This window comes from Lactuca virosa, chromosome 3 (genome assembly GCF_052849685.1).
Source record: "Lactuca virosa cultivar CGN04683 chromosome 3, Lactuca_virosa_CGN04683_v6, whole genome shotgun sequence".
Taxonomy (NCBI): Eukaryota; Viridiplantae; Streptophyta; class Magnoliopsida; order Asterales; family Asteraceae; genus Lactuca; species Lactuca virosa.
The window spans coordinates 350,266,452-350,290,170 of NC_136428.1; the positions used below are offsets into that span (position 1 = coordinate 350,266,452).

General features: G+C 35.6%; 2 protein-coding genes and 1 pseudogene across 3 annotated transcripts; 2 read left to right on the forward strand and 1 right to left on the reverse strand.

Annotated features, from left to right (window-relative positions):
- Positions 1 to 3,294: 3,294 nt before the first annotated feature.
- Positions 3,295 to 4,553, reverse strand: LOC145164866 (protein FAR-RED IMPAIRED RESPONSE 1-like). Its single transcript, XM_079083529.1, has 4 exons — positions 4,532 to 4,553; positions 4,302 to 4,432; positions 3,549 to 4,184; positions 3,295 to 3,462 (listed from the first exon to the last, which is right to left on the reverse strand). Exons 1-4 carry the CDS (start codon positions 4,551 to 4,553, stop codon positions 3,295 to 3,297), a joined length of 957 nt encoding a protein of 318 aa, XP_078939655.1.
- A 2,616-nt stretch (positions 4,554 to 7,169) lies between these two features.
- On the forward strand, positions 7,170 to 7,975 carry LOC145164867 (putative disease resistance protein RGA3). The gene is made up of 2 exons (XM_079083530.1): positions 7,170 to 7,475; positions 7,877 to 7,975. The coding sequence occupies exons 1-2, from the start codon at positions 7,170 to 7,172 to the stop codon at positions 7,973 to 7,975; spliced, it is 405 nt and encodes a 134-aa protein (XP_078939656.1).
- A 4,308-nt stretch (positions 7,976 to 12,283) lies between these two features.
- LOC145164868 (putative disease resistance RPP13-like protein 1) lies at positions 12,284 to 21,572 on the forward strand (annotated as a pseudogene). Its single transcript, XR_013739879.1, has 3 exons — positions 12,284 to 12,328; positions 13,069 to 16,399; positions 21,041 to 21,572. The product of XR_013739879.1 is annotated as a putative disease resistance RPP13-like protein 1 (transcript).
- Positions 21,573 to 23,719: the final 2,147 nt, after the last annotated feature.

Here is a 23,719-nt window from a genome sequence, read left to right on the forward strand (position 1 = left end):
TGGGGAAGGATTTACTTAGTGGACCAAAAGTTTATTCTGATTCGAATGTGGATGCTTCAGATTAGGGAATGGAAGGAATTTCCCCAACAATTGTAAAGCCAATTGGTATGTGCAATGATAAGGTTCTGTTTGAGCATCAAGGTGGTGCACATCAACAGAATATAGGAATGGAAGTTGTAATGTACAATGGGAATTCTAGTTTTGATTCTCCTTGTATATTAACACCTGGTTGGATAAAGCAAGCTGATGAAATAGAAAGAAACAACTCTAAAAAGAGTATTATGTTTAATAACGATTGTCCATCGTTTGAAGCTAGACTGAATGAATGTGCACATGAGATGACAACTTCGAAACAGAATGAAGGTAAAGATGATGCAATTGTTGAACAGGATTGTCCTAAAAGGACAAAGAGAAATGTTGAAGCTGTAGTAGGGATTAAAATGAGAGAAAAAAGAGAAATGAAGAATGGACCTACATTGAAGTCTCCTTTTGTACAAAGAGTTGTGAACTTGAAAGATTCAGTTGAGCAAAAAGAAATTCTGGTTGCACAAGCTATTATTGGATTAGGAATGGATAAAAGGTGTAGTTGAATACTTTTTTATTTGTTTTTTTATGATTAATATTGTGTAAAATATATGATGTATACAACCGTGACAAATGCAGGGAGCTCGTATGGGAATCAAAAGAAGGGTTTGGAATGCATCTAGAATATGCCAGAATATTGCAGCAAAAGTGAATATTCATTCAAATGTAATAGACTGTTGGAGTGTTCTACTAAACAAATTGGAAGAGAGTAAGGCAGATTCGTCATATTATAGACTTTTTTTTACAATAGGCACACTGGTATAGTTTATTTTATAAAATATAATAATAGTTTTTAAAATATTTTATGTTACTTATTGTGTTGTTTAAATGTAATGTCCAGCGTGAATCAATGTATGATGAAATGGTGAACGAAGATGTAAGATGCATAGAGTTTGAAGTTATGGTCTCCTCATCAATTGAAGATCTTACAACTGATTCTGAGCTAAAAAACGTCGATTTGGTAATAAAAATATTTTTATTAACATGTTTAATATTACATTTATTTGTTTTTGTTATTAAATGTTATATTTTGATTAAAATGCTGTAGGTTTTCTTCCCCATTGTTGATGGGAATTACTACCTGATATGTTTTAACCTTAAAAGTTTTTCAATTTTGATAATTGATCAAATGAGATTGGTGGGAACAGTTGAGTCCGTCTATGGGAACATACCCCGTGTGCTGGTAAGTATGAAAATAAGATCATTAATGTTAATATATGTTTGTGATTATGTAAATGGTTAATATAATTTGTGTTACATAATTAATGAGTGTCATTAACGATATGGTAACAACAAAAAATTTTCTGCCGTTTTCTAAATGATGTCCGTAAGAAGAAGGTGAAGACTCTGATGACAAGGAATGTGGTGGTGTTGAAAATGAAGTGTCAAGCATACAACCGTTCAAATGATGGTGGAATCTACCTTATGCGACATATGGAGAGTTATATGGGGGGATCAAACATCAAAGTGGGATTATGGGCTAGCTGTGGATTTAAAAACACAAGATATGTATTTACAGAAGTTAAGGTACAAGTATTTGGTGAGGTTGCTTTTGTCTGATCATAATATTTTGAAGTGTGAATTTGAAAAGGAGTATGCAAAATTTGTTAAGATGGATAAGGCGACAAGGAAGAAAATCGTTCAAGGGAATCTAAAAGTAGTCTTTGATGAAGCAATTGGTTAAAAGCTGATGGGGAAGGTAATTGTTTTTTTGGGTTTGGTTTGATGATTGGTATTTTTGACAAACAATTTTTTTTGGTGGGATGGTAGCATTTGGACTAGGGGTAATGTAGTATGGATATGTTTTAGTTATGTGTCTATGAAGTGTTGACTGTTTGATGATTGGTATTTTTGACAAACAACTTTTTTTATGTATGGATTATTCTGTTGACTATGTGTTGACTGTTTGATGTTTGTGGTTGAACCTATGTTATTACTATATTTTTGTGGTTTGAACCTATATTATTACTATTTAGTTGAATGTTAAATTTAAGTTGATTTACAACAATAAAATTGTGTAGAATACGTACTTTAATGGACTTGTCATGCCATGTATGATGAATGTTGTATGATCCAAATCGTTAAATTCACTTTTGAATATGTAATTGTGTTACCAATTCTTAAGTAGAAGAACCAAATCATTATAAATTAGCAATTAGAAATTTATGTACATGTTTGTTGACACTTATTTGCAATTTGGAGTTCAAGTAGGAAAATATATTTATTTTTAACAATTTAATGTAGATATATGTACATTCAATGTGTACAAGTTTCTTTTGAAAACACAATAAACATATATACTTTACAGTACAAGATATGTACATTAATTGTTGAGAAGTTTTATTTGATAAGGTATGTAGTATGGTAAATGAATGTCAATGTGAGTGTACTCTTTTGGAGGGGTGTTGAAAAAGTTTTCATCTTTTTTGTATGCAACAAAGCATGTTTTGAGTAAGAAAAAGGAGTCATGGTATATTGAATGTACCGTAAAAGTATGAATGCTAATATCATTCAATGATGAATAAATTTATACATCGAAATTTAATATAAAAATGAGATAACAATAACATCTATTGAGAAATGGAAAACAATAAAAAAAAACAATCAAAAGTTTTAATAGCATTGAAAGATGTCTTTAAGATCAAAATGACAAATCTAAAACAAGCAGATCTAAGCAAAACAATTTAAGTATTAAACATGCATGCACAATAAAAAAATAAAAAAAAATGGAAATTAAAACAAATGCTAAATATAATTAATTCTTCTTTCCGGGACGTTGCTTGAAAATGTTGTTCTTTTCATCTTCTTTCCTTACAGGACAATTTCGCCAATCATGATCATTGCCCTTGTGACAATAACTGCATCCGGAACCCTTTGATTTTTCTGTGCAAACTCTCTCGAACTTTTCATTCTTTTTTTAGTACCACTTCCTTTGTTGCGGATTTCTCCAGGATTGTGAATATCCACACTAGTGGGAATGGTAACACCAAGTGTTTTTTCGAAATCTTTATTCTTGTTTCCTTTATCATGAGTTGTGAAATCGGAAAGGAACTTTGCTTCAAGCTACTTTATTTCCTCTAAGTATTCTGTCAATTTGGTGTGATTTTTGCTGAGAGAAGATACACAATTGTCAACAGTAGAAAATATATCAAGTGCAACTCTTTGGGTATTCTCGTCAGAATCAGCATAACGGAAACACTTTTTCAATAGTTATGTGGGGATGATGTCCTTCTGCCAGCGTCTCAGTAAATATTTGGAAGGAATCTCTTTGATGTTATATGACTTCATTAAAGTAAAAATGTGGCGACACAAAAAACCAAATTGTTCAAACTTCATACAAGGACATGTAAATGTTTGTGCAGACTTATTGTGTGTAACCTGTATTGAATAAAGTGAAGAAGACTTAGATAAGAAAAATATATCAATCTTAAAAGATTAAGAGTACAAGTTTCAAGAGCGATTACCTTGTAAGTGGACTCACATATAGGTATATCCCATTGATCATCATTTTCAACTTCTGGATCAATATGAGAACGATTTGAATTAGAAGGAATGTAATGAATAAATTCCTTGACAAGACACTCATCAACATCATCAAATGTGCTGATACAAATTTGTATACATGAAACCATAGACAAGTACATTTCATTATGAACTTGACGAAAAACAGTGCGAGTGTAAAACATAGATGCATTCCTCTCGATCTCAAATGGTGTCCTCATTGTTGGATGTTTGTCGTTAGTCTTGAAGTCAAATGATGATTGAGTGAATCTTTTCTTCTCCATAGCAGCTTCAAAAGAAATCATAAAATGGACAAGAGTAGAACCATAATGAGTGTTATGGTGAAATGCAGAATTCTCACTTTCAGAACGAGATGTGGTTCTCATTAATCCTGATAAAGGTACATGCTTGAAAAATGCAGGTATCCAGAAATGTCTCAATCCATGCATATCATCCAACCATTTATTATTTGTGAGCTTATATTCATTCAATAAGGACTTCCACCCTACCTCAAAGTCATCAACTTCAAGCCTATAATTCCATATGAAGAAATTGAACTTTTTACGAAATTCTGGATTGTTGACAATGTTCAAAGAAACCTGGGAATTTGTAAATTTAATATATGTAATCAGCTATAAAAAAAACATTCTGGTTTGAATACAAAAAAAAATGATTGTTTTATTGGTAAAGTGTATTACATAGACAAGAATAAATACCTTCAATGGCAATTTAGATGTGATATGCCACATGCAAAGCCTATGAATCGATTGTGGGAAAACGGTTTCGATGGCTTTCTTCATTGCAGGGTCTTGGTCGGATAAAACCAACAATGGTTGTTTGCCAAAAGCTTTAAGAAAAGATTTCAACAACCATATATAGGAATCAGTGTCTTATCTGCTCAACAAGCCAGCACCAAAAGTGACACACCTCTTGTGATTATCAATACCAGTAAAAGGGACGAAAACCATATGGTACCTGTAAAACTATTTGAATATATATATATATATATATATATATATATATATATATATATATAATTAATAAATAGAAATATATTAAACTACAATCATTTACAACCTGTCTGTTCGAAAAGTAGCATCGAAAGAAACTACATCACCAAACTCTTTATAATTGATCTTGGATGTTTCATCTGCCCAGAAAAGAGCATTCAACTTCTTATTCTCAACTCGATAATCAAAAGAAAAATTCTTAACATTCTCTTTTCTGTTATTCAGCTTGTCCACTAGCATTTGAGCATCACTACCACCAATAAAGCAATTGAGATCCCTCATATAATTTTTAAAGTTATCAATTAGACCGCCTACAGAATTGTATCCACCAAGAATACTTGTATACAGCCTGTGAGCTATGGTGTCACCAATATTCAGATTAGACATTGTAAGAATGAAAGATTTTTGAGTGTCATCCAACTGCCTATGATGACGTGAAAACAACATATTGTCTCTTGATAAAAGTGGATGATTGTGTTTTTCTTCAAATTCATATAACAACCAATTGGTAGTTCCAGGAAAATTTTTAAATTGTATATGTGCCTTGCATCCGGTCCTCCTAGTGTCAACCCTTCTTTTAATTTTACTTATTTTTAGGTCCAAAGTATCAACGGGAGATGTATTTGGGAAACCTTCCCTGTTACATAGAAGATATTTGATGTACCCAATTCCACCCTTCTTTTTGTTTGTTGACTTCCTAACATGAAAACCTGCTGCACATGCATATCTTCTGTACATGTCTTCAATTGCATCATCAGATGGGTATTTATGCTTTATTATTGGCTTAATATCATCAGGGACAAAAGGAATCCAATACGATTTACCAACTATTACCAAGTGTTGATCAAGACAATCATCTTTTCTCTCTTTACATAATTCAATGTCTGTAAAATCTAATAACCATGACAAGTTAATAACATAATACAATTAACAAATCAACAAATCAAACGAACGTAAATATACATTTTCAATAAAGTATACGATTCTGAAATGTTAATTTTCTGATAGTATTATAACAAAATATAAAATTGTGTAATATAATTGACACATATTTAACGAAATTAAAAAACTTCAAAAAACATACGAGGAACTTGAATATTGTGGTCATCCATGATGTCGACTTTTCCGAATGAGGGATTATCATGATAAGTCGAACAAAAAACATCATCACCTGACAAAAAATTGTCATCGACTAATGCAGATTGAACGTCATTGATCTCATCCTCTTCATTGATCTCGATTATATCATCAAACTAGTTGGCGAATGACAAATCCATTAATGGATTCTTATGGAAAACTTTCAGAACAGCTTAACTTGAATATCCGATTCAGTATGGTTTGTTAATATTGATGACCGATACACACGATTGATACACACGATTGATGATTGAAGATCGAGATAAATGTTTGTTATAACTAATATGAAACGTTCCTTAATTATAGGAGTTTACATTGATATATTCTTTAAATTTGATTAAACAATCAAACATTGCCTTATTAATGTAAAATAATATAAATTTTTTTATTTAATTAATTATATATATTGATTGGCTGAGATTTGTCCTCATGTTCTCACTTTAAAAATAGTTCTCATTTGAACTTAACACTATATATATATATATATATATATATATATATATATAGAGAGAGAGAGAGAGAGAGAGAAAGAGAGAGAGAGAGTCAAGATCAAATAAGAAGGAAATTTTTGGTAGGAAGATATGAAGTTTTTTTTCTACATATTTTTTTCGCGAACAAACAAAATGAATCATTAGATGATTCATTTGTAAGATGATTCGCAAGAAAAAATTCTCAAAAAAACATCTCGATGATTCATTTATACAATGATTTTGTTGTTATTCATTAAAATTGTCATAAAAGTGAATTTTTTCTTAATTTACTTCAAAATGAATCATAAAGATGTTTTTTTGGGAATTTTTTCTTGTGAATCATCTTACAAATGAATCATCTAGTGATTCATTTATTTTGTTCGTCAAAAAAATATATAGAAAAAAAACTTTTTACCTTCTTACCAAAAATTTCCTTTTTACCGGATCTATATATATATATATATATATATATATATATATATATATATATATATATATATATATATATATATATATATATGATGTTATTAGATGTAGAATTCAAATTTCCATATTAGATACCTAATTAAAAAAAACGCTTAACTAATTTCAACTGATGTGAAAAAATGATGATTAATAATAATTTAATATTAAAATTGGTTAAAATAAAAAATTACATAGTCCATGCTTATGTTGTTCAGGGGTTGATTCGCATGTGGTGGCTGCCACCTAGAAGGTGCAAAAGAATATTAAAAATAAAGAGTTAAACATTACCTACTGGCTAATCCCTTCTATATTGTGGAGTAAACGAGTGATTAATTGCATGTTGGAAGCCAGCTAGGAGGTGAAAAAAATATTATAAAACGTTGACCTAAACAATGGCTGAAATCACTATAAAGAATGGCCTGAATCCTTCTTTTTCCTGCACTCATTTCAACTGCATCCCCACCATACATACGTACCAAGTATTCCCATTTTACCGGTAGCAATGGCTGAAATTGTTGTTTCTGCCTTCTTTTCGTTGTTCTTTGATAAGCTGGCCTCCGAAGCCTTGAACAAGATTGCTTGTGCCAAGGGAATTGAGTCTGAGCTCAAGAAACTGAAGAGGTCTCCAATCCAGATCAAAAATCTCCTTTATGATGCTTCTCGGAAGGAGCTGACCGATGAAGCTGTTAAAGAATGGCTGAATGGTCTCCAACATTTGGCTTACGACATTGATGATGTACTTGACAATTTGGCAACCGAAGCTATCGAGCGTGAGTTGACCGAGAAATCTAGATCCACTAGCAGCAAGGTAAGAAAGCTAATCCCAACTTGTTGCACAAATTTCTCATTAAGTTCTAGGATGCATGCCAAGTAAGATGATATTGCCACCAAGTTACAAGAACTTGTAGATGCAAAAAGTAATCTTGGTTTAAGTGTGATAACATATGAAATGCCAAAAGTTAAAAGATATGAGGCCAGTTTGTGTTGGGGTTGAAACACACTTTTATTCAGAACTAGAACAAAAGAGAAGAGCTTACACGCTCAATATTACAAGAAAAAGAAACAACCCTCTAATACTCACTCTAAGTATTACACAGTACACTCTCTGTTTTATGGTGTCTTACAACTGATATTACAACTTCTATTTATACTAAAGCTAGCCACTATAAGTACTGTGACAATTTATTGTGTTCACCGTGTGAAATAAAGAAGCTGCCAATTCTAGTTGTTATTGTCAACAAAGGAGGCATTCATTTGTCAACAAAAGAGGGTGGTGCAGCTACTCATGGCAGGTTCACACCCAAGTAGGTTTACACTCACATTCTCCCCCTTAAACCTAACTTGGCTCGAGATTCGTCACTCCGATCATGTTTCGCATTTCACCATGTTTCACGTATGCTAAAGCCTTTGTAAAGATGTCCGCCCGTTGATCCTTCGAGTTGACATATTCCACTATAATTTGCCCACGTTCAACACATTCTCATATGAAGTGATAAAGAATGTCAATGTGTTTGCTTCGACCATGAAACACATGATTTTTCATCAATGCGATTGCTGACTTGTTATCGACATATAAGGTGATAGGCATAATATGATGTCTCGTGAGCTCCTTCACGAGATTAGCAAGCCAAATGGCTTGACATGCTGCTGTTGTAGCTGCCATGAACTCGGCTTCACACGTGGACAAAGCAACAGTCTTTTGCTTTTGGGATTGCCAAGTTATCGCATTCCTTCCCAGATAGAAAATCATTCCACTTGTGCTCTTGCTATCAACAGGGTCACCTCCAAGATCACTATCGGTAAAACCAACCAAATCTTCAATTTCACGACCTCTTCCATAGTTGATTCCATAATCAACGGTTCCTTTTACGTATCGCAAGATGTGTTTCACAACTTGGAAATGCAAAATGGTTGGTTCCTCCATGAAACGACTTGCAATTCCAACCGAAAATGACAGGTATGGTCGAGTGTGAGTCAAGTACCTCAAACAACCTACCACTCGCCTATATTCAGTTGGATCAACTTTTTCACCATCTTCATCCTTCTTAACCTTCAACTTAGGTTCCATTGGTGACGTTGTCGGATTGCAATCCAGCAACCCAAATTGCTCTAAAATCTTCTTTGCATAAGCCGTTTGTCGCAAAGATATTCCCCACTTCTTTTGCGAAACTTCGATTCCAAGGTAGTAAGAAAGTAATCCCAAGTCACTCATTTCGAATTCTTTCTTCATTTGTTCTTTGAATTCGACAACATCATTAGTGTTCGACCTCGTAATGATCAAGTCATCAACATAGACACCAACAATAAGAATTTTGTCTTTTGAGTTCCTTTTGTAAACAGCTGGGTCTTGTGAACTTTTTGTAAAACCAAGCCTTTTTAATCTTTTATCCAAACGAATGTTCCAAGCTCGAGGAGCTTGTCGTAGACCATAAAGAGCTTTATAAAGCTTGAACACCTTGTGACTGTTTGCTTTATCAACATATCCTTCTGGTTGGGTGACATAAACCTCCTCTTTGAGATCTCCATTGAGAAAAGCCGATTTGACATCGAGATGGTGGACAACCCACCCATGTTGAGCTGCTAAGGCAAGAATGAGCCTTACGGTGTCAAGTCGTGCTACCGGTGCAAAAACTTCATCAAAGTCGACTCCTTCCTTTTGTACAAATCCTTTTGCTACAAGTCGAGCTTTATGCTTCACCACTTTTCCCAAGTTGTCTTTCTTCACTTTAAACACCCATTTCAAACCGATTGCTTTGTGTCCGGGTGGCAAATCGGTAAGTTGCCATGTCTTGTTCTTCTCGATTGCATCCAACTCTATTTGCATAGCCTCTTGCCATGCCTTAGAGGTTACCGCCTCTTTAAAATTCAAGGGTTGATCCGCTGCAATCATCAACAATTCTCCGGGTTCAAGGAACACATTTTCGGTTTCAGAATAAATATCGGTTAACGGACGCAATCCCCTTGGCCCAATCTAATTAGAAAGGCTTTCCATATGGGGCGAGGTTGAAGAAAACGGGGCTGAGACAGTAGTATGTGGAGCTGGTTCAGGCTCGTCAAATTCAGCATATGGTTGTCCAACTTGGATAGCATCGATTCCTGGGCTGTTTGGTTGTTCCGGATTGATTTCGGGGTCATTTTGAGGTGTTTCGAGGTGTATTTGGGGTTGTGGTTCAATTATGGTAAAGGTCTTAGGAGTCGCCATCTCTTCTTCTTTGTTTTTGTACCAATTCCATTCTTCTTTTTCGTCAAAAACAACATCGCGACTAACTCGCAACTTTCGGTCTTGTGGATCAAACAAACGGTTGCCTTTAGTTCCATCTTCCACACCTAAATACACCATCTTCTTACTTCGATCATCAAGCTTCTTCAAGTGACCACCTACAAGTTTAGCAAAAGCAACACAGCCAAAAACTTTTAGATGTTCAAGGTTGGGCTTTTTGCCAAACCATGTTTCATAAGGCGTCTTGTCGGGAAGTACTTTTGTTGGCAGGCGGTTGAGAAGATAAATTGCATGTCTAACCGCTTCTCCCCAAAACTCTCCCGGAACATTTCTACCTTTGAGCAGACTTCTTGCCATGTCCATAACGGTCCGATTTCGCCTTTCTACAACTCCGTTCTGTTGAGGCGAATATGGTGTCGTAAGATGCCTTTGAATACCATTTTCTTCACAAAATAATGAGAATTCTTTTGAAGTGAACTCTCCCCCTCGGTCCGTTCGAAGTGTCTTTATTTTATAACCCGAATTCTTTTCAACCATCAACTTGAACCGTTTGAAAGCGCTCAAGGCTTAAGACTTCTCCGATAGCATGTAAACCCACATCCACCGGCTAAAATCGTCTACTAAAAGGAGAAAATATTTACTCCCTCCAACAGACGTAGGTGTGATCGGACCACATAAGTCCGCATGAACAAGTTGTAGAGGTTTTTGAGCTCGAAAAACTGCATGATCCGGGAAAGGAATTCGGGTTTGTTTGGAAAGAACGCACCCTTCACATACTTGGTTTGGGTGCTCAATCTTTCGGACTCCGATTGCCATATTCTTTTCGGACAACTTCTTTAAGGCGAGAAAGTTAACATGACCGAGTCTAGAATGCCATATCCAAGCTGGTTCGTCTTTTGTTGCTAAAAGACAAGTCGGTCTACCGGTCCTTAAAGGAGTTTTATATAACCGGTTTGGGGATCGTTTAACTCTCAAAAGTAGAGTTTTGTTTCTGTCAAACAATGTCAGATCCGACCCATCCATTATGACCCGACTCCCTTCCTCCGTCATTTGTCCAAGACTAATAATATTGTTTTTTAGACTTGGAATGAAATATACCTCATTAAGGAGTCTTTGGTCGCCATTTTTGCTATCGAATAAAATCGACCCTTTTCCCAAAATAGCGACGGTCGAACCATCCCCAAATTTCACATGGCCCGTAACGTGCTCATCTAGTTCGCGAAACTTTGAGCGGTCTCCAGTCATGTGATTGCTAGCACCGTTGTCGAGATACCATACCTTAGACTCGACTCGACTTTCTCCCGATGCAAGAAGATTAACACAAATCTTCTCTCTTAGAGACACTTTTTTGTGTGCATATTCTTGTGAGGTTGCCATCCTTAAAATAGGCTCTTCTTCGTTGGCTTGAGTGAGGTTTGCCTCCTCACCTCGATTCTTGTTTGGACACTCCGAAGCATAATGACCAAATTGTTCACAAGTAAAGCATTTGATTTTACTTTTATCCTTTCGAGAAGGATTATGGTCATTCCGATTTGTATTGTACTCGCGACCACCTCCTTGGCCACGTCCACGACCTCGGCCTCGTCCCCGACCTCGGTTACCATGTCCTCCTCGTCCTCTTGAAGTATTTGACGAGTTTCTCTCGCCAGTTTGCTTCGAACGAGATGCCCACTCGGCATGTGTAAGCAATAGAGAAGGTCCTTCTTCTTTTTCTCCATAGCTTCGAAGTCTCTCTTCATGGGTCTTAAGACGACCCACAACTTCTTCCACCGTCATATTCTTCAAATCTCCGAATTGCTCGATCGATGTTACGATTTGTATAAATCGTATCGGTACGGCTCGCAAAAACTTCTTCACAACCGTAATTTCTTCAATCTTTTCACCAAGAGATCGAATACCAGTTACGATAGTATTCAATCTCATGGAAAAATCATCTACCGATTCACTGTCTTTCATCCGGATCACCTCGAAAGTCATTTCTCAAGGTTTGAGCTTTAGCCTCCTTGACCCGATCGGCTCCCATGTGCATCATCTTGAGCGTTTCCCATGCTTCTTTAGCTGTGTCCTTCTCAGCTAACATCAGAAGTACGTCCTCTGGAATTGCTTGATAAATAGCCGCAAGAGCCATCCGATCTTTACGTTCGTCCGTTTCTGCATTTTTAATTACATCCCATACTCCTTGTGCTTGTAAATTCAATCGTATTTTTATGGCCCACACCGCGTAGTTCATCTTCGTGAGCATTGGATAGTGTAACGTAACGCTACCGTCTTTCTCGGTCCTTTGAAAACTTTCAACTCCGGCTTGAGAAGATGACGAGGTTGGTGTAGTCATTCTTGGCATATACTTGGGCATACACGAGTAAGAATATTTTTTTTTTTGAAGTACGGGGACCAATATGAACTTTTCAGAAGTTCAGGGGGCAAACAGAACTTTTACAGAAGTAAAACAGGGGCTAAATTGAAATTTTCCTGAAAAACGGGACCAAAATTGCAATTTTTCTGAAAAACAGGGGCTAAATTGCACTTTCCGGAAGAACAGGGGCTAAACTGTAATTTCCAGAACTTTGGTCAGCTGCTGACGTCACTGCTGATGTCACTGCTACAGTGCTGCTACAGTACCGTCTTCTCCGGCGAACCCTGGTTTTTCTGGCGACATTTCCGGCAGATTTGACCAACTTTGACCGGTGATTTGGAGGCCTTCCGGTGGTCAAAAAATTCAAAAAAAATATATTTTCGGATTCCTCAGAACGAGACCTTTCCAACGGTGTACTCCGAAATTGTTTTTGAGACAAAAAAATTTCGACCAAAAAACAGAGAATGCTTCCCCCGGAGCTTAACCAAGCTCTGATACCACTTGTTGGGGTTGAAACACACTTTTATTCAGAACTAGAACAAAAGAGAAGAGCTTACACGCTCAATATTACAAGAAAAAGAAACAACCCTCTAATACTCACTCTAAGTATTACACAGTACACTCTCTGTTTTGTGGTGTCTTACAACTGATATTACAACTTCTATTTATACTAAAGCTAGCCACTATAAGTACTGTGACAATTTATTATGTTCACCGTGTGAAATAAAGAAGCTGCCAATTCTAGTTGTTATTGTCAACAAAGGAGGCATTCATTTGTCAACAAAAGAGGGTGGTGCAGCTACTCATGGCAGGTTCACACCCAAGTAGGTTTACACTCACAGTTTCGTAGATGCACATGCTATAGTTGGACGTGAAGGTGATAAGAAGGCATTGGTTCAAAAGTTGTTAGGTGGTAAAGATGAATCGTTAAATCAAAACTTTAGCATCGTGCCCATAGTTGGTATGGGTGGGTAGGTAAAACAACTTTAGCTAGGCTTTTGTATGATGAAAAGGAAGTGAAGCGTCACTTCAAAGTTAGGGCTTGGGTTTGTGTTTCTGATGAGTTTGATATCTCTAATATAAGCAAAGTGATTTATCAATCTGTATCCGGGGAAACCAAGGAATTTACAGATTTAAATTTGCTTCAAGAAGCTCTTAGAGAGAAACTTAAGGAAAAACTATTTCTAATAGTGTTAGATGATGTATGGTCTGTAAGCTATGCTGATTGGGATAAGTTAGTGAGCCCATTTCTTGTGGGGGCTCCTGGAAGTAGAATTATCATGACAACTCGGAAAGAGCAGTTGCTTAGAAAGTTGGGTTACGCTGATTTAGTCCCACTTCCTAGTCTGTCACATGATGATGCTTTGTCTTTGTTCGCTCAACATGCATTGGGTGTAGATAACTTTGATTCACATCCAACACTTAAACCTCATGGTGAAGGGTTTGTGAAAAAATGTGATGGCTTGCCTTTAGCATTAATATCACTTGGAAGGCTATTGAGGACAAAAAAAGATGAGGAAGAATGGAAGATGTTGTTAGATAGTGAGATTTGGAGGTTAGAAAATGAAGATGAGATTGTTCCGGCTCTTAGACTAAGCTCTTTCTGCCTCTTTGAAGCAGGTGTTTGCATACTGCTCCTTGTTCCCCAAGGACTATCTGTTCCACAAGGAGGAGTTGATTCAGTTGTGGGGGGCAGAAGGATTTTTGCACCACTCTACTAATAGAAAGTCCATGGAACGCTTGGGTCTCGAATATTTTGAAGAGCTGTTATCAAGGTCATTTTTCCAATGTTCGTCTGACCACGAATCATTGTTTGTGATGCATGACCTCATAAATGACTTGGCCATGTCTGTTGCTGGAGACTTTTTTTTAAGGTTAGATGTTGGGATGAAAGAGTACAATATGGAGGATTACATGTGATACAAAAGGTTCAAGCCGCTCAAAGGAGCTAAAAGTTTGAGAACACTGTTAGCATTGTCTGTTGGGGTGGTAAAAAGTTGGGAGACATTTTACTTATCAACTAAAGTCATGAATGACTTACTTCAGGAGTTACCATTGTTAAGGGTCCTAAGTTTGAGTCATCTTAGCATAACCGAGGTACCAGAAGTCGTTAGTGGTATGAAGCACTTGCGGTATCTTAATCTATCTCGAACTTGGATCACACATTTACCAGAAAATGTCTGCAATCTTTATAATTTACAGACTCTGATTGTTTCTGGCTGTAACTATTTAGTTAAGTTGCCTGATAGTTTCTCAAAGCTTAAAAATTTGCAACATTTTGACACGACGGATACTCCGCTTTTGAAGAAGATGCCTTTAAGGATTGGTGAGTTGAAAAGCCTACAAACTCTCTCCAAGATCATCATTGGAGGGGACACCAGCTTTTCAATAAGCCATCTTAAGAACTTGAAAAATCTCCATGGGGAAATTTCTATTTGGGGGCTGGGCAATGTGCAAAATGCAATGGATGCACGTGAGGCAAACTTATGCCAAAAGAGGTTTACCGACATAGAGTTGATTTGGGGTGAAAAGTCTAATGTTCTTCGAACCGAAACACACGAAAAGGAGGTCCTCAATGAGCTGAAGCCTCATAATGATACTTTGAAAAAGCTTGAAATTGTGTCATATAGGGGTATAGAGTTTCCAAATTGGGTCGGGGATCCTTCCTTTTGCCGGTTGACTAAAGTGTCGATAGATGGCTGTGAAGAATGTACATCTCTACCAAGACTTGGTCAACTACCATCACTGAAAGATTTGTTTATTGGTAGGATGAGTAAGGTGAAGGTTGTAGGTTTAGATCTACTTGGGATCGGCCTTGCATTTCCTTCACTTGAAATGCTACCTTTTTATGGTATGTCAGGGTGGGAGGAATGGTCAACAAATAGTGGGACGTTTCCTTGCCTTCAAGAGCTTCGTATTGAAGATTGTCCTAATCTGCTTCGGGTCTCGCTTAAAGCACTACCTTCCCTAAGGGTTCTGAAACTAAGAAAATGTGGTTATGATGTATTGAAAAGACTGGTCGGCGTAACTTCATCACTCACCAGGTTGGAAATAGATGATATTTCGGGGCTTACTGATGAACTGTGGAAAGGTGTGATAGGGTATCTTGGGGCAGTTGAAGAAGTAAGAATGGAACATTGTAATGAAATAAGATACTTGTGGGAATCAGAAGAAAAGGCAAGTAAGGTTCTTATGAATTTAGAGAAATTGGAAATATAAGAATGTGAAAATTTCATGAGTTTAGGGGAGAAAGAGGAGGATAATAGTGGGAGCAGCCTAACATCTTTTAGGAGGTTGAAAGTATGGGGATGTAACAGCCTGGCGCATTGCAGTTGTCCAGATAACATGGAGGATTTGGATATTGAAGATTGTGATTCAGTTACATCTGTCACCTTCCCAAAAGGAGGAGGGCAGAAGCTCAAGTCACTTTCCATTAGTAATTGTAACAAACTATTAGAAAAAGAGATGGGAGGAGTAGAGAAGATTCGGATGCTTATCAACTCAAACATGCTGATGCTTGAATCTTTGTATATCTTCAATTGGCCAAATCTAAAATCGATCACTCCCTTGGGCCACTTCATTAGCCTCGTGAGTTTGACAATAATAGAGTGTCCAAGTATGGATTCATTTCTTGGCCATGAGTTGCCGAATCTCACCTCGTTAACACACCTGGTAATAGTAAAGTGTATAAGTATAGGTATGGATACTTCCTTTCCTAGTGGGCTTTGGCCTCCCAAATTGTGTTTTCTAGGAATAGGAGGGTTGAAGAAGCCCATCTCAGAGTGGGGCCCACAAAATTTTCCAACCTCACTTGTTGAGCTAGTATTATATGCCGGACCATATGATGACATGAGAGGTTTCGGTGAATTGTCGCATCTTCTTCATTCATCCCTTACTAATTTTGGCATAGATGGATTTGAGAAACTTGAATCAGTTTCAGTGGCACTCCAGCACCTCACCTCCCTCCAGCATCTCTCCATTTACAACTGCCCAAAGACGATAGATCTACCAGAAACGTTGTTGCCTTCACTTTTGAGATTGACAATAGTAGGATGCCCAAATTTGAAAGAAAGGACTAGCAAAGGAGGCTCCTATTGGCCACTGATCTCCCTTATCCCCGACCTCGACATAGATGACTAACTACATCTTCAACGGGAAGGTACGACCCTCTCTATGCCTTTGACTTCATTTACTTTCATTATGTACGATTGCCCTTTCAAACAAATTTATTACAAATATAATCTCAATAACTGTATGTATTTCGCCGAAATTTTATTTATGTTTAAATATTTAGTTGTTAGCACGGATATGCTAACTGATTTTTGGATTTTACTGCTTTGTTTTTGTTGATGAATATGACTACGGTTGTCAATATAGAAGGATGTTCACGATGAATTACAAAATGAATCAAAATGGTTACCCAAGTCAAATAATTTTAACTTAAAAAAGTATTAGATTTGAACTAGAATTGGTCATCGAATTATCATTATTTGTTAAAAATTTAGTAAAACTTAATAACGAAATAATAATAATAATAATAATAATAATAATAATAATAATAATAATAATAATAATAACTAGAAAGGTTACCCCCGCTACGCGGGAGCTGGAAGCTTTCAATGTTGTTTCCGAATTGATAAATATGACAGACATAAAAAGTGCAAGGATGAAAAGTCCGGGCTTTGCCCCGGACAAAAAATGTAAAAGTTTTGACTGTAAGGACCAGAAGTGTGAAAATGGCTAAAGAATTAAAGGGGTAGGAATTAGCAACTTTTTAGAAAAGGGATCAAAGTTGTCAAACCGTTAAAGTTTTGTGGCCAAACTTTAAATATTAAAAGTTTCCAAAAAAGTGTAAAAATATTGAGTGCAAGGACCAAAAGTGTCAAAATGGGTAAAGAATAATGAGCAAAGTTGCCAAAAAAACATCCAAATTTAGTATTCCTAACTTCCAACAATAATACAAGGATCAATTCTGCCAAAAAAATGGGAAGTTGAATGGAACACAAACAAAAGGACATGAATAAATTAATTAAAGAAGTACATGGACCGGATATGTAAATCAAGGGACCAAACCTGGACAAAGTATGTCAACTTTACTATTCCTTTCTTCCACAACTTTAATATATATATATAATAATAATAATCTACTATAATAAATAAATCTATTATAATAAATAGGGGTGAGTATGGTGCGGTTTTAGGGCCAAAACCGAACCGCAAACGGCAAGGTGGGGTTTTTGAATTCTAGAAACCAATGGGTGTGGTTTTTCAATGGTTCGGTTTTGCGTTTTTTTAGCGTGGTTTCGGTTTGTACCGGTTCGGTGTCGATTTTAAACCGAGTCAAACATATGGTGCGGTTTTTTATGTTCACTGGTACAATTTTTTTAATAGTGGTGTTCATGTGAAGATTTATGATTGTATGACATGTTGTCATTTCGTTTCCTCACATTTAGAAGCTGTAACTTTTAGTATTTTATATTGTTTACTTGATCACTTCATTTGCAACTCATATTCTCAAGCTCATTTTTTATTCAATTTGTGCTTAGAAGTTACAAGCATCCAAGTTGTAGCTCACGTAGTGTTTACATTTTATACGTAATCATTAAGTCACAAACACGAAGTGACAAACTCACATATTGATCATAATACCTAATTACTAATTACCTTCAAGTTCAATATATAATATATCTATAAATTAGAATTTTTTTAGTTTTTTAAATAATATGTATTAATGTATAATATAAATTAGTGATTTATTTTATTGTTAATAAGCTTGTGGTGCGGTTCGGTTTGGTAGTCCGGTTTCTAGATAAAAACCGCACCGCACCAACAAATTCGGTTTAAAAAAAAAACAAAATCCGCACCATTGGTTTTTGCATTGGTTTCGGTTTTTCAGTTGCGGTTTATTGCGGTTTTTCTTTTATCGGTTCGGTTTTTGCTCACCCCTAATAATAAATAAAGATCATTTTTGCCACATGTCATATTCTTATTTATTGTCATATGTTATTTTTTGGTTATTTTAAATTAATTTTTATTCCACATCTAGTTTTATGGTTTTTTACATTTTATTAAATTTTCAAATACTATTTAAATGTAATAACAAATGCATATCAATTTCATTAATGGACTTTCCTCTAATTTCAAATTTTCTAAACTAAAGCCTCATTAGTTTTTTTGTTTATTTATCTGAATTATTTGTTAAAATTTAAAAGAGAATAAAGCACAATAATTTTAACAATTCAATATTTTTTTTTCATTTTTCTTATAAATTCAAGCTTCTCAAATGTTTAGAATTTCAAATTTAATTTTTCTTTTAAATAAACTCATGTAATATATAGATCTCACACCTAGTAATAATAATAAGAGAATAATAGTCTACCTCTTCACTCAGAATTTTGGTTTCAACCTCAAGTTTTAACTTTGATTTTGGATATGTATTATCACATTCAATCAACAATATCCCAATAAATTAGCAAAATTATTTTAACTCCATGGATTATGCAAGAAATCAAGTATCGTAATTCTATCCAAATTAGGGGTGACAATCGTACCAGTTTGGCAGGTCGTGGGTCAGGGGTTGGTGGTTTGCGAACATCAACTCGGATACGATCCGTATAACTCATTTAATTTTATAGGTTTGATTCGGGTTTACGTGTTGTTGGGTTGACCCGTGAATCCAAATATTATTTGGGTAATAGCGAGTATCGATTTGATTTAGGGCATACAACACACATAGGCTGATAAGCATAGTCGCATAACTTAAATCTAGTGTTGCAAAAATCAGTCTAGGGGGCCAATTAATCGAGGATTAATCGCTAGGTGGTTGTGAACCGGTTAGGATTATGTCTGGCCGGTTTAATCTGTGTTGGTCAAAGACGGTCAAATTCGGAGCTAGACGATCCTAATTGGTCCTAGGCAGCCTAATTCGTCAAAATTTTAAAATTTTAAATATTAAACCAAAATTTTAATATTTAATATTTCAAATTTTAGAATATCATACCACAAGTTTAAAAAAAATTCAATTTTAAAGTTGTAAACCAAAAATTTTAGATTTTTAAATTTTCAAATATACCAATACCCAAATTTATTTATTTTCTTAAGCTATATTAATTTTTGAATAACTCTTCTTAATAATGTATGGTCTCCGATTAATACATGATTAATTCGCGCCTAACCGAATAATACATTAACCCTAATCATCCGAGTAGTTGACGTCGATTTTTTTTAAAACCTTTCATAAATCTAATATATCATGCGGTGAATCTTCACATAACGAGGTTTGGGGTTGAAATCTTTCCAGGGTGGCCGGGAAGGGGATTTGGAGCTTCGCTTGTAAATGCAAGGCAAGATGACAGTGTATTGTCACCGAATGGTGAACAGCATCCGGGGGAGCGTGCTTTAAAGTGGTAATACCCTTTAGAAAATAAAAAGTAAAAAAAATATACGCTTTAGAGGCTTGACCCGTGAACCTAAATACTAACACAAATATGAATCGTTTATGTGGTGAGTCAGAAATCTCAATCCAAACCCGTTTACTTTCATATCGAGTTCGTGTCATGTCGCGGGTGATGTCGAGAATCCCCCCCCCCCCCCTCCCCCAATTTTTTTTCCAAATCAATCAAACCTAAAACTTCAAATTCCATATGCTCAATATCCATCAACCCTAATTTAGAGGGTGTTTGGTTAACAAATTGCTTGGATTAGCTTATTTAGTGTCAAAACGCTATAAAGCTCTATAAGCTGATAAATACTTTTTAGTGTTTGGCAAAAAAATTGGTTATACGTGTAAAATGACAAAAAAAAAAAGGCTTCCTTGTAAATTTTGACTTATTTTCTTATTAGAACTAATAATTTTTTTAATTAATTGTAACTGTAATCTTTTATTATTTATACATACATAACATCAAAAAAAAATATTTTTTTTAAATTATTCTAATAACTTTTATATTTGGACTTTTTTTTACAAATAACATTTTTTTTAAAAGAAAATGATAATAAGTGTTTTCTTTTATTTAATTTACATCCATAACATTATAAAAAAAGATTTTACCAACTTTAAACAAAATATCTAAGTTTTCAATAAAATTTATATAAGATTTTTTTTCTTTCCAAAAAATCATAACGTATTAACTTTGCCAATTATAATACTGCATTAAAAAATAATAATGATCATACAAAACAGTTTCAAAGAAAAATCATACGCCATTACATATATGTGTGTTTAACCTGTCGTGTATCTCTCTCGCTGTCATATTTCATACCGCACTCATATCCAAATCATCAATTTTACGTAGTACACTTGACGCTTCTTCATGTTTTTCATTAACACATTTAGTTCCCATAAAAGTATACTCTCTCTCTCTCTCTCTCTCTCTCTCTCTCTCTCTCTCTCTCTCTCTCTCTCTCTCTCTCTCTCTCTCTCTCTCTCTCTCTCTCTCTCTCTCTTCATGGTGGTTTAAACACTTGCAGTCGCTACCTTGCCGCTTCATATTTATTTTGTATTCTGCATCGCCACTTACATTGGAGTTCCTGAAAAATTCTTTGTTACAAAATCTAGAGGAGATAAAGAAAGTGGAAGCTATTTAATGGTCTGTCGTCACCTCCTCTTCCTAAGAGGTTGTTTTCTCAAACTTAATGCGGTGTGAATGATGTGCTAGAAATAAATTCGATGACTTGTTAAAGGCCCATAAGGGTTATGATATAGCCATATTCAGTTATATATTTTGTGTGATATAATTGTCTTTTTAGCTACATTTAGTTATTATTTGCAATAATTGATACTTAATATGTTCATATTCAGTTTTGTAGCGGCCAAGACATTTTCAAGGAGAAAGAAGCTAAAATGCTAGGCTAGATGCTAAGGACCGGACAAGATAATTGAAGGGGGAATTCATAAAAAAGTACTTGCCACGACATGGACATATGCATTCCATGGCGTGGTGACGTGTCAAAACATAGAAGCTTCCCGAATGACTTGCACGGATTACTTGGAGGCTATGTGAAGAAATTGGTACCACAACAGTGGTGAAACATGCACCACAACGTGGTGACGCGTTTAATGGAAACATTATAAATATGACTTTAGGTCGGAACCCCCTAGAAACCCTAAGGAGGCCATAAATCGATTTAAGAGCGAGATTTGAAGAGATTGAGACACGAAGAGCACGTTAATCATTCGATTTGCTTACCTAAAGATGTTTAGTGAAGTTTCATCATTTTTAGCTGTTTTTCTATTTTAGTTGTTGGTTAATAACCCTTTACATTCATTTGGAGGACACAAAGCTTGATACTATGTGCTGATTTCGATATTATTGGATTATTTATGTTGGTTATTACTTGTGTTTGATAGATCGTTTACCTAACAAGTTAAGGTTTGGATTTTATCACCTATCTCACTCCAATTACATTAACTACATCTTTAACTACTTATGACCATTAAATTGTTAGATTCAAAGATCGAACCAATCCTAGGGTTGGGTTACATTAATTGGTAACTTTGATTGTATTAAAGAGCATTAGAAATTCATGATATGTGTTTCATTAATTGTCATGACCATTGATGAAAAATCACTAGATCATATCATTCATAGTTCAAATATGTTTAATCAATTGTGTGTTCACTAATTGCAAGATCAATGTATTGGTAGTTCATTAATTGCTAGCACTAGGAAATCGGAACAAACAAGATAACTAGTCACATTATCGTAATACCCTCTATATCCTATTTTCCTTGAGATCGATAACAACGTACAGTTATGGCTTGAAAGCCTTTGGCTGAATCGATTACATTTCACATTCTCTAGTTGCTAATTGCAAATTGCGATGTCACATCTACCTACGACAACGATTTGCCTATTAGGGTTGGCTACTACCATACTATTTTCTTAGTAAGGAATTTTTATGCACTGATTCTGTACAGCTATGTTAGAATTATCTGTTTTGGGAGCTTCTAGGTCTTTGTGTTTGGGAAAAACCAGTCCTTGTTGCGTTAATTTATGTTTTTCTTCATTTGAATTGTTTATGAAAAAATTCAATTTCATTTGTTTTGCTTTCCAAGTACTAATGCTGAGATGATTTAAGAATTTGAAATTAAGCTTGTGCATATTGTAATTGTCGCTACAATTTTGTTAATTAGTTTGTTGAAAGCTGATATCAGAATGTTGTCATTTCTAGGGTTCTTGAAATAAATGAACTAATTGTTTCAATAGAAATTGGGTGTAACACTGCAATCTAGGTAGTTACTCTTTATGCCCTTGAAATGAATTTTCATTGCAAATTGGTCCCTTTCGTACGCTGGGCGTACTTATGAATACACTTAGCGTACTGAGGTGGAATGATCGCGAAGGTGCACCACGTACACGGGGCCGTACGTGGCAAATAGCCAAAACCTAATTTCCGGACTTGTGACCTATTTAAGCAACCTTTCATCATTTGGACCAAACACTAATCAGCCCCCATAGCCTAATTTTGTCCCTTAACCCCATATTTTCTTGTGAGTGTGATTCTTGAGCTTAAGGAGTGTTTTGGTGCCCATTTTAGAGAGCATTGGTGAGAATGTGGTGATCAAGGCTTAGGTTTCATTGAGCTTCTAGATCCTGCATCAAGTTCATCTTGAGGAACTTTTGGAGGTATAAAGTCATAACCTTGTCATCTCTTTTGTTAGTTTGTGCTAAGGTTTTGTTATGGATTCCCTTTTTGGTTCATGGACCTTCTCTTGTGAGTTGAGAAACTCCAGAGCCTTGGATGGTTAGATCTAGGCTCTTTGAGCATGCTAGATGCATAAAAGTGCCATCTTGAAGGTTGTTTAGATTCCATGCATGAGTTTGAGGTCTTATATGAAGTCTTAAAGAGAATAATGAAGTTTTGGAGTCCCTTATGGAATGCAAGGGCATAAAGTTGCCAACTTTATGCCTTAGGACGTATTTATGAGCTCAGGTATGAAATTGGACGTTGAAGTACCAAGTATTAAGCACTTAATGGTCGTTGGTGCATCATTTGTTTGTACGTCGGGCATAACCTTGTGTACGTTGCGTACCAGGAAGAGGCTCGGTACGCTAAGCGTACTAGAGTGGTACGCTGGGTGTATGCACCCCAAATGGGGTTGGCTTCGTGTGGGCTTATGATCTTATTGGGCCTTGTCCCATTTAGGGTTGGTGGACTATTATTCGGTTTTGGGCCATACTTGTTTTGGTTGGGCTTGTTGGGTCGTATAGACCATTAATAGTTTTATCTTAGATCCTAGGCCCATTAATATAAGAAAGACTTTTAGGCCATCATGAAAGGACTTGGGCTTAGGTCTTTGGACTTTTGACTAAAATGAGTTATAATCCTAATTTAGGGTTAATTTTTCCATTGTTCAGTGTGAGGTATCGGACTGTTAGGCAAGCAACTTTTGTGTTCAGCAAATTGAGGTGAGTCTCCTCACCATACCAATGGGTCGAAGGCACCAAGTCCGGTCCATATTTATTATGAAGCTTTA